The sequence below is a fragment of the Euphorbia lathyris genome, chromosome 4 (assembly GCF_963576675.1).
Source record: "Euphorbia lathyris chromosome 4, ddEupLath1.1, whole genome shotgun sequence".
Classification (NCBI taxonomy): Eukaryota; Viridiplantae; Streptophyta; class Magnoliopsida; order Malpighiales; family Euphorbiaceae; genus Euphorbia; species Euphorbia lathyris.
The window spans coordinates 66809262-66826456 of record NC_088913.1 but is presented as its reverse complement, the minus strand read 5'-3'; the positions used below and the strand labels follow the sequence as shown (position 1 = coordinate 66826456).

Genomic DNA, 17195 nt, shown 5'->3' with positions numbered 1-17195 from the left:
GGAGGTAGCTAGGGTTTCAGATGGAGGAATAATGTGGTCTAGGACTTGGTATGCTTTGGCATGAAGCTTGAATAGAGCTGCCCAGGTTGGATAATTACCTTTTTCAATATCCAGGGTGATTTTGACGAATGTCGATATGTTGGAAACGGACAGAGAGGGATGATTCGAGGTGTGGTTGTCATTGGGGGGGGGGGGGGGGGTTCGATGTTGGAATTGGCTGTGTTGTTTGTGTTAGAGGTGGCCGAACTGTTTGTCATGGCTGCGGAAGGAGGAGGGGTCAGCAGCGATAGGGTGATTTTAGGGTTTTCGGTCGGCGGAATTTAGGGTTTAGAAGGAAGAGGAAGATTTCGGAATTTTAGGTGAGGGAAGAAGAGTTAGGTTTAAGCTCTGATACCATGAAATGATATGATTCTCAGTGATTGTTATTGATGAGTAAAATGATATATATACATAACACAGTTCACGTTTCAGTGAAACTCTAATTCTGTCTAACTTTCTAACTGTTGTGTAAATACAATAAATTCTATAAACAGTAAATAATACTAAATATCTCTAATAAAAAAATATCATTCTGCCTTTCTCGATGTGGAATTGAATTTAAATAGTTCATGAACACATTCACTAGATTAACAACCCTAGCTGATCACAAATGCAATAACCATAAACTAAGGCCTCTCATAGTTCTATAATGATATATACGAAAGAGGTAATCAGCTTCTACCACAGCACCATTCTAACTTGATGCAAGGTTTGATGCACTTGAGAAGAAATGTTTTCCTAAAGATGTTTAAGATACTCTCCTGTGCAAGTGCAAGCTAAAACCCGAAAAGTCTTGTCTGAGTGCTTCTAATCCTTCATGTCTTGATACAAGTCCGTAAGATATCGAACTATATAATTCGTGTTCATTTGAATTCATATCAGAATCAAATGAACACGAATTATATAGTTCGATATCTTACAGACTCGCACCAATCCTAATATCTGGCGGCTAATGCCATGGTATGAGGTAGAAGTAGGCAAATCAAGCTGGACAATCTGGAACAGATTGATAAACTAAAATAGCAACACGCTATATTACGACATTTCCATATATTCTTGCTTCGGAAAGGAAATAAAAAAAACAAATTAAAAGAACTCCTAATTCCATCCCATTAATTGGTAAAGTAACCACAGTTGCAGGATCTTCCCCAAGCTGAAGTATCAAGAAAGCAACAATAGATTAGCAGTTAGCACAGAACTTTTATCTACAGCATGATTGAGCTGAGACTTGTCCTGACATAAATGCGAACATTTCCCATAATGTTCGGTCACAGTTTTGCATGTATCAAAGTTAACTAGAGCAAATATAGACAATAAACATAGATAGCATCCAGTTTGGACCTCTCAACAAGCAATCTTTTACTGTGAAATACAAGTTTTCCTGTCCATGGAATCCCAGACTCACTTTGAAATTTGTTGATATCCCTGCAAAATTCATTTGAGCTACCGACCATGTGCAAATAAGCACTGGCGAAGTTTTCATGTTTAATTAAGCATTCATTTATTCAGGCTGTAGCCTTTTCCTTCCTTTCAGTGAAAGAGGTATGTCTTCTTAACATAGAGAAGCAATACCTCTAGTGTCATTTCATGCATGAACACGGAAAAAATTGACAGCAAACTCTTAACTTTGAAAGATATAATTGTCCAAATCAAACTTGAAATTATTTTAGAGGGTAAATATCTAAACAACCATGTGGTCTCTTTAATGTTATTATAACCCCCAAAACAAGTCACTAAATTACCATAAATATATGCCGGTATACACAGAATATACCACTTCACATATTCCGGGACTAAGATCTTCAACTCAAGATGCTATTGGAATTTCATCCTTTCCATAAATGCGCTGAAGTTCACGGGTGGCAGCTTGATATGACGCTAATAAGAAGAATATCAAAAAATAAATCAATAAATAGAACGACAGAATTTTGTGAGAGAGTATTGAATATTTCATACACCTGTAATTCAAGCCTAATGAAATAATCTATTAATACATTACCTTTCCAGCTACGGAAATTCTTCTGATTAATTTGAGACCCGGTCACACTTTGGATTGCATCAAACAGCATCTCCTGTGGAGTGTTCTTTAGCTCTTGAACAACTGCATAGATAGTCTTTCCATTCTCAAAGTAAATGTGATTATTGGGGTGCTTGGTCTTGCAGTTAGCATGACGCTCAAATTCATAAGCATTCACAGCCTGCGCAATGCATCTTATGTCAGGAAACATGTTATCAACATACTTAGATCAGTGTCCTACAAAAATGCAGACAGTTACTACTATAAACTAATTTACCTTGGAGAAGTTGCACTCCTGGCACCCACATAGATAACCGGTGTTTTTTATGATTCCATGAACGTTTTTCTGCCACACAATAAGATCAAGGCATTTTGAAAGAAATAAACTTAGTCAGTAAAATAATGCATATTTTCTGAAAAAAATACGAGTTTCTCATAATAAATGAACCTCACCTCCCTTGACCATGAAACATATTTCACAGGAACCCCATCTAGCATGCCAGTTGATAACAAACTTTTGACATTTGAAGGAAAGTTGTTAGGAGGAACCTTCTTAGCTCTCTTTGCATCTTTATTCTTGGCGGACACATCAGTTTTTGAATTACCTTTTGAGGCATTACTGGCAATTGAATCTGTATTTGACTGAACAATATCTTTTTGGCCTTCTGAAGTTTGAGCCAAGTTCTGATTACCCACTAACACATCATAGGCACTAATAATATTGCCAGAAAGATTTGACTCAGAATCATCATGAAAGCCTTCAAATGATATGGTATTGCTCTCATCTTTGTTGTAATTGTGACCCACAGTAAGAATATCCGAATCTCCTTTGTCCTGGGCAGAACACATGGCTGTGATGTTCAAATCTGTGTTGCCATAAGTAGGACCAACTGATATGATACTATCATCTCCCTTGCTATAGGAGGCACCCATAGAAATGAAGTTCTCATTTGGTTTATCATATGTAGGGCCAATTGAAATGAAATTTTCATGTCCCTTGCTAAAGGAAGGATTCAGCAACGTGACATCGTTGTCTTCCTTTTCATATGATGAGCCTATTGTTATAAAGTTGGCATCCTCCTTGTCAAAGGGCTGACCCATTGATAAGATATTGTCCTCTCCCTTGCCAAAATCATGACCAATTGACATGAAATTTTCACTATCCTTGTTAAAAGGGTGGCCCATTGAAATGAAAATGTCACCTCCAATGGTATTCTTTTCCCTGTCGTTATAGGTTGGGCCCAAAGATATGGCACCAATATCACCCTTGTTATAGGAAGCACCCATTGAAATCACATTGTTATCACCTCGACCATAGGAAAGCTCTAAGGACGCAGGAATTTCATCATTGGAGTCCCTAACTTGATTCACTCTAACTTTTCTAATTCCTCCAAAACTAATACCATCTGAGGGATCATCTATGGAGTTAGACATGGACAACCCCATTGAAGAATTGGAACCATATTGATCATCGAAATCCTTTCTTCTTCCCATATTCATGCTCATCTTTCCCCTAGCATCAGAAGTAAGGTTTCTATCATGCATATTGCCTGTCCGCACAGCCTCAGACCCAAATAGGCGGTCACTGAATTGCCCTGAAACTGACTGAAAACTGGAAGCATTATGCCATGGAGAAACATTAATTTGAGAAGATCCCAAAGCTGGGCTGTTACTAGAAGCTTCAATTGCTTGCTTTTTGTTGCTGAACAATTCTGGTCCAGTCGTATCCATAAACCACTGATGACTGCGCTTTGGTTCCATTCTTGAGGAACCATCATAAACTATCTCTCCATCAGTTAAACATCCAGCATCTCTCGGCATCCAAAAACTCTTGTGTTGGAAAGACTACAACAAAAAGATCATATAGAACATGTTTAATGCTATATAAATTATGATTTTAAATAAATAAAAGTGACTAAGAACTGAAACTGATAATTCAAACTCCAACTATCTATAAGAACAAGGAAAAGATGATTGTGAGGAATATGAAACAATATGTTCTTGCTATTTCAAATGCCAACAAACTTTTAAGGTGGAAATAGGTAGATAGCAACTCCAACAAAAACTTTTTTTTGTTTATCCGTATGACACGCAGAATCCTGTACTAGGTTAACACATCAATGTTTTCATATGCTTTACAATCCCCAAAGATCAAAAGAAAGTTACGGGTTTTTAATTGCTAACTTATCGGACAGAATGAAGCACAAATGCGTTCAGATTTTTTTTTTTTTTAAAAAAAAAAAAAAATGAAATCTCTAACAGCATTCAAAGCAAAATCGACAAAAATTTGTCATACATGACTTTTAAAGATTCCAAGAATCTGATGGGAAACCTTTTCCTCGCATTAATCAAGACTTCCTTTTTCAGTACGATTGTGGATGACGTTTCACATTTTATTTTAATTTGGAAATGCATTACTTACCATGCTAGCCATAATCGATAAGCAGAAACTTCTTAAATGCTCAAATAAATCAAAAAGTAGATATGGCATGAAAGGATCAAAATCAGCAAAAGCAAACAATAACATAACCTAACATAACAGTAGATATCCAGTGACAACAGATCTAGGAATTAAAATTGACACATGACAGTATACTGTCATCTGGACCAGTTAGGTTAACTGTTAATAAAACATCAGCATCAAAAGTGTTAGTGTGTGAAAAGGGTATTCGCATGCCTAGGTAATTGACATCAAATCAATTAAATGCAATCTAGTTTCTGCTCAGGGCGCGATCCAAATGACACATTCAAAAAGAAAATTTATTTCCTCCTGCCCCTTGGGATACATCTTCCACAGTTTTGTACTCCACATTTTCATCACAATTGGAGCTCCTCAGAAAAGAGATTATCATTGCACACTGAACCCACTTTGTGTATCCTTGCTGTTAGTAGATCCAGTTGACAGAGAGATCTTTGCATTTGAGCATTTACAAGAATATGATGGAGCCAAGGCAGAAGAAAGTAGGATATGCTCAACCCAAGCTTGAAAACAAGCTTATACTCACTGAGCAAGCTCCAACAGTTCAATATTTAATTTGTTCTTGCCTGCTCCCATGCTGTATAGTTATACTAGTCCATTCAGCATACCTAATGCAGACAATAGTTTCATCCAAAATTAAAAGTACAGTTCAATGAAAAGACTTTGGCACAGCCTAACTCCATGATCTAAATTGAAAACAGTCACCTACGAAATGGTTTTTCATCTACTTTGACCTTATATGAACACAACTACACGTAGCTGGTTAACATTGGTAACAAGAAGAATAGATAAACTATGGTGTTTGTCAGATATATGCATGGACAAAAAGAGGTTATTGCAAACAGGATTTTAGTGATAAGATTGTCGCACCTGAACCTAATTACTTATAACGAACTTAATTTTGTTTTCGCATGACTAAAAAAACTTCGACTACAGTCTGGTCTGCCTATATTGTTTTATCAATATTGTAGATCCTATTTCTGGACGATTTCAGACCTAAGCTGTTGTTTTCACCCAGACTGTTATCCTCTTGAGTAATAGTATGATACCAAGTCACAACTCAAGTAAAAAGTTTGCAATGTTCTACTTAGAAGGCAAGGTAATCTCACTACTTCCTTGACTATGACACTTCATTCATAGCAGAGTAATTACCATATACCATGAGAGTTTCACATTTCTATTAGACCTATCAACAATGATTAATCACAGAATCAAGATCCCGAAGCTAATTAATTCTAATTAAGTTGCAAAGGTGTCAGGCTGTTTATTATGCTTCTATGGAAAGAATAACAACGCATGGACACAGCAATGTTTGCAAATACAGTAGAAGAATGAGGGAAAAAAAAGTAATTTGCAAAGGTAATATGGTAAATGTTAATCAAATTGAATGCACAACAAATTATATCCTTAAATAGATCATTACACCCCCTAATGTGCAACAAATTCTATCTCTGAATGGATCTCTAAGATTTTCTTAGGGTGAGTTTAATTAGAAGTTAATAGCAAGTTTACACTAGGACAAAAAAAAAATAGAATGCTTCATAACATCCAAAATCCAATGTTCCATATCTAATGTACAAGAACAAAAGAAAAATAAGGGTATCAAGTAATGAAGAAATCTCCCATCTTCTAGTCTTTTGTTTTTATTAATGCTTATGCTAGCAGAAAATGTTGAAGGTGGTCAAATAAAACCACTACTGAGATCTTCTATGGAAAATAAGACAAAGAAAGTTTTTCTTTTTTTTTTTTTTTTTAAACGAGCTTCTCCTTGATAGAAGTTAGCTCGAAGACATTTTCTAGCTTGGTAATTTATCTCTTATGCGACTCTTTTGACTGTAGCGGTAACCTAGGCGCGCGCCAGAGCGAAACATGGTGTGCATTACAGAAAAATAATATATAAAATAATGAATAACAACAATTAACAATTCTAAACTCTTCAAATGGAGCGGCGTTCTTTCTGTCATTCTTTGTGTTATTTCTGTCGACCAAATCTTCTTTCCTTTTTGGCCTAATGCTTCCCCAGCCCCCTTAACTTGTCCAAATTGGTCGTTTTACCCCCTCAACTCATCGAATGTCCTATTTACCCCCCTTAACTCCATAAAAGTGGTATTTCTCACCCCCTCAACTTGTCCATTTATCCCCCCAACTTATAGAATGTTCTATTTACCCCCTTAACTCCATAAAGGTGGTATTTTTCACCTCTGTTATCGAAGCCTAAATTGATAACATCTTTTAAACGTTAAACCTATATTTATGCTATTTTGTAAGTGGAACCTAAATTGATACTTTCCTAAAAATCATAGGCCTATTTTGGTACATTATCTCTACATATAATGTATTTAACTTATTTATATTAATGTTCTTGTTATTTGTATTTTTTATTCGTTCTTTCTCTTTTCAACTTTTTTTACTACTATAAAGGGATAAGAAATACCATTTTTATGGAGTTAAGAGGGTAAATAAGATCATAAGTGGTGAGAAATACCACTTTTATAGAGTTAAGGGGGTAAATAAGATATTCGATGAGTTGAGAAGGGGTAAAATGACAAATTTGGACAAGTTAAGGGGGTGAGAAATACCATTTTTATGGAGTTAAGGGGGGTAAATAGGACATTCGATGAGTTGGAGGGGTAAAATGACCAATTTAGACAAGTTAAGGGGGCTGGAGAAGCATTAAGCCTTCCTTTTTTTATTTATTCATTTCATTCTAATTTGATTTTAACCTAGATCATATAGATAGGAAAAGGCTGAGGTTAAAATCCTATTTTTAATTTGGACCCTAAAATACATTGTGTAGCTTCTAAATTTGCGCCTAGGCGTACCTCCGGCAAGGCTTGGCTTCTCAAGCCACATGATTGGAGCCTAGCACCTTTGAGCCTAAGGCGCACCTTTGATAACTATAGCGGCAACAACAAGATTACTTTGCTTGGAGAACCAAGTCCTTGCTTCATTTCTTCTTACGGTTCGAAATCAAATGAGATTTGGGAAAAGAAGGCTTTTTGCCATCATGGGCTTATGTTCTGACAAAAAGATCTCATGAGTACTACTTGATTTTTCTACACTATGTATTGGCTTGATATGATAGATTATAGAATAACAGGATGGAAGCAAGCTTGCTCAACCTTAGCCCTAGCTTATAAAACAAGAGAATAGGCCAACTACAACTTATTCGGTTCTGGTAACTTTGAAGGTTATGGAAACCTTGTCATACTTTCACTCTACTCTTTCCATTCTAATTCCAAATCAATTGCTTCTTTGTAGGGACCACGGTAATTTATGCTCGAGGAGGACCCCGAGTTCTACTAAAGTTGAATCCACTTTTTTTTTGCTTTTCTAACTTTTTTCAAATTAAATACAAAATTCATGAATATTTAGTTTTACCTCAAACAAGTTAGCCTTGATGTGAAACCGTGTTTTGATGATGAATATGTTTATTTTAGGGTAAATAGTTTATTAGTCCCTACATTTTTACCTAACACACGGTTTAGTCCTCGTAATTAATAATACATTGTTTAGTCCTCGTAATTCAAATATTTGAGGGACTAAACTATTGAATAGAATAAAAGTTAAAGACTAAATGGTATATTTTTAAAATATGAGGACTAAACAGTACGTTAGATAAAAATGTAAGGACTAATAAATTATTTAACCTTTATTTTATCAGCTAATGTTCTAAAAGCAAATTAGGATACCATCCTACCCAAGAGATTGAGAAAATCCCAATCTAGAATTTCATGATCATAACATAAGACCTTGAGCCTAACTTCATATACTTAAATCTTGAGTCCTTACGAGATTAACAATTAATTCCAACTTTGATAAGAAACTTAATTTTACATGGTGGTAAACTTGAAATGATAAGAAATCATCTAAGGTATGTTTCTATAAATGGAAAGCAACTAGCGGATTGATATTTGAAAAGCATAACCATAAGAATGAGACATATCTTGTTGTTAAGTAATTGGATAGGTTAATAGTAAAGCATTATAGATGAGAATTTTCTTTCATGGAGATGTTGCTCATAGGATTAAAGCTGGTTGGTCGAAGTGGAAGAGTGCTACGGGTTTCCTTTGTGATCCCGGCATGCCTAATAGATTGAAGGGAAAATTCTACCGGACGGCAATTAGACCAGCATTGTTATATGGTACGGAGTGTTGGGCAGTGAAACACTGCCACATCCATAAGATGTCGGTGGCGGAGATGCGTATGTTGAGATGGATGTGTGGTCATACGAGAAAGGACCGGGTGCGTAATGAAATAATTAGGACAAAAGTAGGGGTCACATCTATTGAGAATAAAATGAGAGAAAACCGACTAAGGTGGTTTGGCCATGTGAGACGTAGAGCGCTTGATGCGCCGGTTAGGAGAACCGAAGAGTGGCAAAGGGATGTAGTGGTGAGGGGTAGGGGAAGACCTAAGCAAACTTGGAGGAGGGTGATCGAGAGTGATATGAGTTTACTGGGAATTGAGGAAAATATGGTAGTGGATAGGACGGATTGGAGGGAGCGAATCTGTGTCGCTGACACGACTTGACTTTCACGGTTTTATATGATGGTTCATGTTAGCCGACCCCGAATCATTTCGGGACTAAGGCTTTGTTGTTGTTGTTGTTGTTGTGGAAGAATGAGGTTTATTAAGCTTGAAAAGGAACTTTTACGAATATGGAAGAGGATTGTTGGTCCTTAAGGTCAATATTTGGGTACTCAATAAAAGAAACAAAAGATTCTAAAGGAGGAGAAAGATTCTCTAGCCATCTTTGTATTTCTGATCTACGGAACTTCAATCAATGAAAGTGTAACTTCTTTGATTAAAAGTTTTCTTCTCATAAAATGAGTTCTTTTATTTAGAGAATTCACCATTGCTTTCATGCAAATCAACAACTCTTTTATGAAATAAGCATCAACTCACATAAACAAAGAGTATTTGTTCAATATATGCACTTGATTGTCGATTCTTTTTATAGTTCTCTATTGTATAGACTAGCCTGCTTTTGTAAATTCCTATGTCACTTGTACCTACCACTTTGGATTTGCAAGGCAATAAACATCATTAATCATGCTCAGATCTACCTCTCTACTTTCATGCACCATATATCTAGAAATTGCTTTAGCTCAAGACACATGAAACCTTAAATTACTTAAAAGTTTTTTGGAGATACAATTCTTCATAAATTGTTGTTGAGAAAGCTTAGCCAACAAAAGATTGATATTAGGGCTGCGAAAAGTACAACTTATAAAGTTGTAAAGCTCCACATAAAGCTTTCAACAAATTTACTTATGCATAGAAAATGCCTAAATTCCACCAAACTTTTCACTAACTTAACAATTCTAGCAGTAATTATGAAAGTTTTGGAGTTAGTAAAGACAGATTCAGCAGACCCTAACAAGAGAAATGATTAGGACGATTCAAAGTAAAGAGGGGAAGTGTCTAAGAGAGAGAACTAAAGTTGCAATGACAATGAAGTACCTTTTTCTCAGTTCAACAATCAAAGGTGTATTTACATGTTAGAATATGTTCATACATTCTCACACAACATTTTCCTCAAATGAATAAAAGAACACCAGTTTGATCACACAACTTTTAACTTGGAGAACCAAGGAGTCCCATTTGATGTAGGGTATGTATGTTTAGCAGTTGCTTACTATGTTGAAGGATTGATAACGAAGGCTAAAGGTCTTGTGACTGCATTAAATCCGTTTGTCATATCAAAGATATTATATTTAGAAAGTTGATCATTTCTATCTTTATATTCTCAGTTAAAAATTTAAGAACTACTTCTAGCAATGCTAGAAATTAATACAATAACCTCTCAATTCCTTTAAAAAAAATTATGTAAGAAAATAAAAAAATAAACTATTGTATTATCATTTGACCTAGTTTAATTAGAAATGGAACTAAAGTTTGCAATTTGAGCAATTTTTTATTGAGGATAATTATTGCTTTTACTAAATCCATTCCAGTACAAAAAAGCCAATCTAGTAGAACGTTTTTCTTTCTAACTCTAGCTATGTTTAATAAATATATATTATGTAGTAAAAAGGGAAGAAATACAGTAATTCAAAGTTGTATAAAAACGGAAAATCATTTTTTTTTTTTTTTTTTTTGGCGGCCCGGTCGCATTACGCGTCCCCGCTGAGCGAGGGTCCGGGGAGCATGTTAAGGAATAGAGCATGTATTAAAACTGTTTTAAGGAATATTGATATTCAACACAAATATCAAAAAGAATAAAGAATAAACATAGGAGCAATAAGTCAACTAATTAAATGACTGTAGAGGTCATGGGTTCGAATCACATGGGGTGGGTTGAGGGTTTTACTTTGTCTTTAATGTAATTTTACTTTGTTTAATGTAAGTGCATTGCGCACAACTTTTAAAAAAAATGATATTTCTACATAGACTTAATTTCAAACTAATTTTTGATTTAGCTTTATGGAAAATATTAAGAGGCAGCAATATGATGTTTCCAATAAATGAGACTATCAGGCCATACAAGTATTATTTGTTAGCAGCCCATGCAAAATGCTTCTAGTAATGTGAGCATGGACGGCATCATTGGAGGTCCCTTAAAATCAGTTAAATTGAAAACAATTAGTAGTTAAATTGTTAGGGAGCCTTTAACGACAAGCTAGATAAAATTTTCATTTACTACTTAGACAATTGTCCATCAACGAGAAAGTCTACGAAAGTTGTCTCCTAAGGTTTTGTTCACTCAATGATCATTAAGACGTATTTAAATTGGTAATGGAAAACCAGATACGAACATAAGGACAAAGGCAAGAAAACACCATGATTTTCAAATGAATCATGAATTTAACCACGAGAGAAAGGAGTTAGAGTTAGACTGGAAAACATTGGAGCATTCAGAAAAAGGATGCTTCAAGAGTCTGTTCTCTTCTACTCCATTTTGGATGAAGAACAAGCTTTTTTTTTTTCTTGACTCGTTTGTGGGTCATTGTTCAAGTTGGTTGATGATACAAAGGTTTCAATTCCCTTTTCTTCTCAATTATATCTCACATCAGTATCCATAAACTGTTGCATGGTGGGTAACAAACTAGACAGTAATGCACACTCAAATTAATTTGAGTTGGTAGCATTTACAGTATGCCAAATTACAAAGTTTCAATAAAATGCCTGTTGACAAAAGCAAACTCTTAAGCAAATTATAGGCCAAATTTTCATTATATTCAATCCTAGGAAGGTTCAATTATCTTGCATGCACTAATAACACTCCAAGCTCCAATGAGCAATTGGAGCCACCTTAACAAATTATAAACTCTATAGTTGTTTATGTGAATGCTGTTTGATGATCTTGATGGAAAATAATTAGTCTTCACTATATTTAACATTCTGCTTGTTGAACCCATAATAAGTATGTTGCTATTTTGTCCAACCATTAAATCCTTTTATGTTTAATCATTGGTCGAACTTCAGTTGTGGGATTGATGATGGTACTGGTATGCCATTCATGAATCCTTTTTTGGAATTTGTCTATAGTTTGCTTTAACGAATGTTATAAGTGCACAGATAGGCTGGTGGGTGATTATTATATATCTATTATCTGGATTGGGAGATGTTCAGAGAACCTTATTTATGGAGCTTTAAGATAATTCCATTGCAATCATGTTTCCCTAGTGATTGATTGGATTTGCAAACTGCAAATAGTCGCTATGGGCTACGACAGGTTATTTTTAAGTTTAAGCTAGGCTTAATGCATATTTAGACCCTTAAACTTGCACGTTTTGCCTATTGGCACCTGAACTTTTAAAATAACCTATCACACATTTATAGTTTCCTTTAAAAACTTATCACGCATATATAGTTGGCTTTAAAAACCTATCACACATATATAGTTGGCTTATTCGGACCTTCTACATACAAAATCGTTGATCTATCATCTTTGACAGATGGGATGACAGATTAATGATTTTGTGTGGAGGAGATCCGAATAAACAACTACAAGTGTATGATAGGTTTTTAAAGCCAACTATATATGAGTGATAAGTTTTTAAAGGTAACTATAAATGCGTGATACGTTATTTTAAAAGTTCGGGATGATGATAGGAAAAACGTGTCAAGTTCAAGGGTCTAAATATGCATTAAGCCTAGCTTAAACAAGAAAATAACCTTGTAGTAGCCCATTGCGACTATTTGCAGTTTGCAAATCCAATCAATCACTGTGAAAACATGATTGCAATGGAATTATCTTAAAGCTCCATAAACAAGTTTCTCTGAACATCTCCCAATCCAGATATATAATAATCACCCACCAACCTATTTTGTGCATTTATAACATTCGTTAAAGCAAACTGTAGACAAATTCCAAGAAAGGATTCATGAATGGCATACCAATACCATCATCAATCCCATAACTGAAGCTCGATCTATGATTAAACATAAAAGGATTTAAGGGTTGGACAAAAAAAGCAACGTACTTATTATGGGATCAACAAGCACAATGTTAAATATAATGAAGACTAATTATTTTCCATCAAGATCATCAAACAGTATTCACATAAAATAGACACTTAAGGCAGCCTTTGCAGGAAAAAAAAGCTTCAAGATAGAGTTCCAGGCCTACCATTTTTGAACGATACCGAATTCAAGGACTCACTGAATCGACTAAAACCAGCTTGCTTAACTCGTTTCCCAGCGACGAACACTCTAAAGCCGGAACTGATAACTTTCTCGGAACCAATTGTACTCCTTAAGACTCCGTAACTCACAGAAGCCGTTGTTAAAGGTCGAGCTCCTCAAGCCATGCAACAGCCAAGCGAACTCCAAAAGCTTCCTTCTGCTCCAGAAACAAACGGAAAATTAAACCTAACAGTTCAAATCAAACCAATGAAAAATCAACTCCGACCACAAACAACATGCAGTTACGATCAAAGAGGAAGAAGTTATCCACCTGTTCCGAGAAAGAGAGAGAGCTCGGAACAGAATTCTGAATTGTAAAATCCATACACATTTTCATACATTTGAAATAGAAAGGAATATCAATGGAAGAAAAACATAGAAATCAAGGCATAGGTGAGAGTTTCGAGGGATCATACCTTCGCCGGAGAACTCGCCGGCGAAATTCAAGCCTACAGAAAGACAGAGTGAGAGTATTTTTAATTTTTTTGTTTTAGCTAGATATGGGGAGTGCTTTGGTTTTTGGTATTTTTAACTGTGAAATTGGGGGTAATTACCAGCTGCCAGCTGTGTTGACAAAAGTTTGGACACCTTCTATAAAAGATCATAACAGTTTAATTTTTTTAAATAAAATCACTTTGAGTTTATTTTTATTAGAGATAAGATAGAAAAATACAGCTAATATTTAGGGATAGGAGCAATTTTACACCTAACATTTAAAATAGTACGATTTTATCCTTAAAATTGATAACTAATAACAATTTTATCCCTAATAGTTTATTTGGATTGAGATATTTTAAAGTAAGTGAGGGTAAATGATGGTAAATAATCTTGTTTGTTTTGAGGTGTAATTGAATGTAATAGTAAATGAGGGTAGGTGAGGTAAAATTTGACTAATTTTCTTTACACTCCAAATTAGAGAGTAGACAGGTGACAGATCTTTCATTTTCAAAATTATCCTCTATGTTTTATTTTAAAATAAGACATTGTTTGGATATAAAAGTAATTTTATATATAACATTACCTTACCTTGTTTTACCTTACTATCAAACTAAACACAATTACATTATTAAACCATCACTTACCTTACATTCTATCCAAACACAACAAGTTATTTAACACACTTCACTTACTTTACCTTATCTTACTTTACTTTAAAATACCACTGTCCAAACAAGGCCTAAAATTGACAAGTTAGATCAATTTGAGAAATAATTCATCAAAATGTCTTTCTCGATCATATATATTGTCATCTACGGTTCATATGTACATCATTTTATCACTAAGTAGTACCAGGTCACAAACATATAATTAAACGAGAAAAAAATAAAAAAAAATATATTGTATTTTGTATAAGATTGGCAAAAAAAAAAATTCAAATATTTCACCGAATTTAAGAAATTTAATTTCTGATTCTATTATTAAACCATACAAAATATGAAAAAAAAAATTAGAATCAACACACGTGTAATTGGTGCAGAATAAAAAACAAAATATCTGTATTTTATAATAATGTCTGAAATTGACCCAACTTATCAACGTTAGGAGTAAAATTCAATGAAGTAATTTTTGGACGTTTTTCGATTATTTTTCCATTCGAATCGATCATATCTAATCATATATCTCAATGTCATGATATAATAAAAAAAGTTAACAACAAGTAAATAAATAAAGATTGTTAATTAAAATTTTAACCACAAATTAATACACGTTTTCTATCGATTGTCAATGTATAGTTACATTTTCTTAATATGCTAAGTGGCATTGATGTCATGTTGAGATATCACATCAGCAATTTCGATGATACAATAATCGAAGAATATTCAAAGTGACTTATTGAATTAAAATTAAATTAGGATAAGGTGTAAAAATACTCATAACATTTAAAACCACGATTAATTTTACTTTTAACGTCTAAAATGATGCAATTTTACCTCTAATGTTGGCAACCAATAGCAATTTTACCCCAACATTCCCAAGTTTTGTCAATTTCAAACATTATTATAAAACACAGATATTTTGTTCCTTATTATGCACCAATTTCATATCAATTCGTTTTACTGTGATTTAATAATATAATTGGAGATTAATATCGGTGAAATTTTTTGAAATTTTTTATCCAACTCGTATAGGGATGGCAACATGTAGGGTACCCGCTGGTAGTATCAATATCAAACTCTTATCCATTTATTTTTTTATTACTCGTACATGTCCCATTACCCTAACGGGTATACTTTTTTGCATCTCATACCCATCCCGTTTAATTCGCAGGTACCTGCGGGTACCTTACCCATTAAGAATCAATACGTAAAACAAAAGTTATTACAAATTTAATAAAATATAAATTTAATGAATCATCCATCTAAAAATTTAACAAATTGAACCTTAAGCAATAAGAATAAAGTAGTTTAATGGTATCAATCAATGGTTAAACAATAAAATGTTGGGTTTAATCACACATCTAAATAATAATAATATTTTTTAATATATGAAAGATTTATAACAGGTATTGGATACCCTGGGGGTATTCTCGTACCCGTTCTATACCCGTCACGGATAATGGTTTTGACCTCATACCCATTCCATACTCTTTTATACAGGGTATGGGAAGTTTCTTTATGATCGAATAGTGTCGAATACCCACGCGTACGTACTCGTTGCCACCCCTAAACTCATGCAATAGACATTATAGTTTTAATTTTATTTTTTTAATTTTTTTCACGTTTAATGATATGTTTATACTCTATTACTATTAAGTGATAAAATAACTTACATGTGAAGTGTAGATGACAATATTCATAACTGAAAACATAGTTTATACTCTATTACTATTAAGTGATAAAATAACTTACATGTGAAGTGTAGATGACAATATTCATAACTGAAAACATAGTTTGATGAATTATTTTTCAAATTGATCTAATTTAAAAACATTAAATCTAAAATTACTATTTAACTACCAACGTTACACCATTTTAAAAATTAACAGAAATATTTTTACACTTATCTTAAATAATTTTATTAAAATAAATTCTAACTTTTATATTATCTAAATTTAATAACCGCCAATATTAATTAGCCGTGGACTTGGATATTCTATGGTGTGTAGCCTCTAGTAAAGCGATGGTGGAATTTCGGACCATTCAAACTTCAAGATGTTACGTAATTCAAAAACTCAAGTGACGTGGTACTGACAAAAGAGCATACTAGTATATTACATTTATGCTCCTTGAATTATAACCTTATTTTTATACTAATGGTACGGTTTTCCAAATTTTGTTTTTTTGATATAAAAACTTTTTGAATTTTATATAACTATAACATTAAATCCAAATTGATAAAAATTTGCTAAAAATTTAACGAAAAGTTAACTTATACAACTTTCGTTACAAAATTTAAAAAAAAAAATTATCTATATTATTATAAATTATTATCATATAATTATTTTACCTCATGTAATTATTTGTACAAATTAATTAGCTGTGAATATTTAATTACTCATTTCGTCTGTATTTGAAATTAAATTTTTACGGTTTGAAATAAGATTTTATAGTTTTTGTTTAATCATATCACACCTATAAAAAGTTTCTGATTTGTTTAAAACAAATGAACGCATATATAATGAATAATACTTAATTAACCAAGTTTTATATTCAAAACTGATTTTGATAATCATCCAGGCTTAACGTGATAAAAATAAAAATAAAAATCTGTGTGAAATGAAAGGTCAATAGTGAATGATAAGAAGTTTTAGGGGTTTGTTTTACTAAGAACATCAATAATATAGTTTACCCTTGCCCAAACCATCTTTTGTTAGTTTTTTTTTAAGGGATTTTCATTGATTTTGCTATTAATGTTACAACAATGTAAAGTTCAATAATGTGTCTATCAAAAATTCACAGTACGTTTGACTGAATATTGAGATTTTCCTACAATTTCTAATTTATTTTTTGGTTTACAAAATAATTAATATTGACAAATTAGTATTCTGTAATAATTTTTAATGTGTAAAAAATTATTTTAGTTGAC

The 17195-nt window shown here is 33.4% G+C and overlaps 1 protein-coding gene across 2 annotated transcripts; it reads right to left on the bottom strand.

The window, feature by feature from the left end:
- Positions 1–1679: 1679 nt before the first annotated feature.
- On the bottom strand, positions 1680–13724 carry LOC136226859 (uncharacterized). 2 transcript variants are annotated; one of them, XM_066015531.1, is made up of 6 exons: positions 13586–13724; positions 13114–13326; positions 2510–3901; positions 2334–2402; positions 2039–2237; positions 1680–1917 (listed from the first exon to the last, which is right to left on the bottom strand). In XM_066015531.1, exons 2-6 carry the CDS (start codon positions 13114–13116, stop codon positions 1847–1849), a joined length of 1734 nt encoding a protein of 577 aa, XP_065871603.1. In that variant the 5' UTR covers positions 13117–13326; positions 13586–13724; the 3' UTR covers positions 1680–1846. The 2 variants fall into 2 exon arrangements, with proteins under 2 accessions (XP_065871603.1, XP_065871604.1); XM_066015532.1 differs by having other exon boundaries at positions 13114–13355; positions 13586–13698.
- Between the last annotated feature and the right edge of the window lie 3471 nt (positions 13725–17195).

Bases quoted from the DNA above. Each gene is read 5' to 3' on its own strand.
- LOC136226859 (XM_066015531.1), bottom strand. The intron at 2,403-2,509 runs GTGAGGTTCATT...ATTGTGTGGCAG, and splicing joins ATGTTTCATGGTCAAGGGAG to AAAAACGTTCATGGAATCAT. The intron at 1,918-2,038 runs GTAATGTATTAA...TCTTCTTATTAG, and splicing joins GAATTTCCGTAGCTGGAAAG to CGTCATATCAAGCTGCCACC.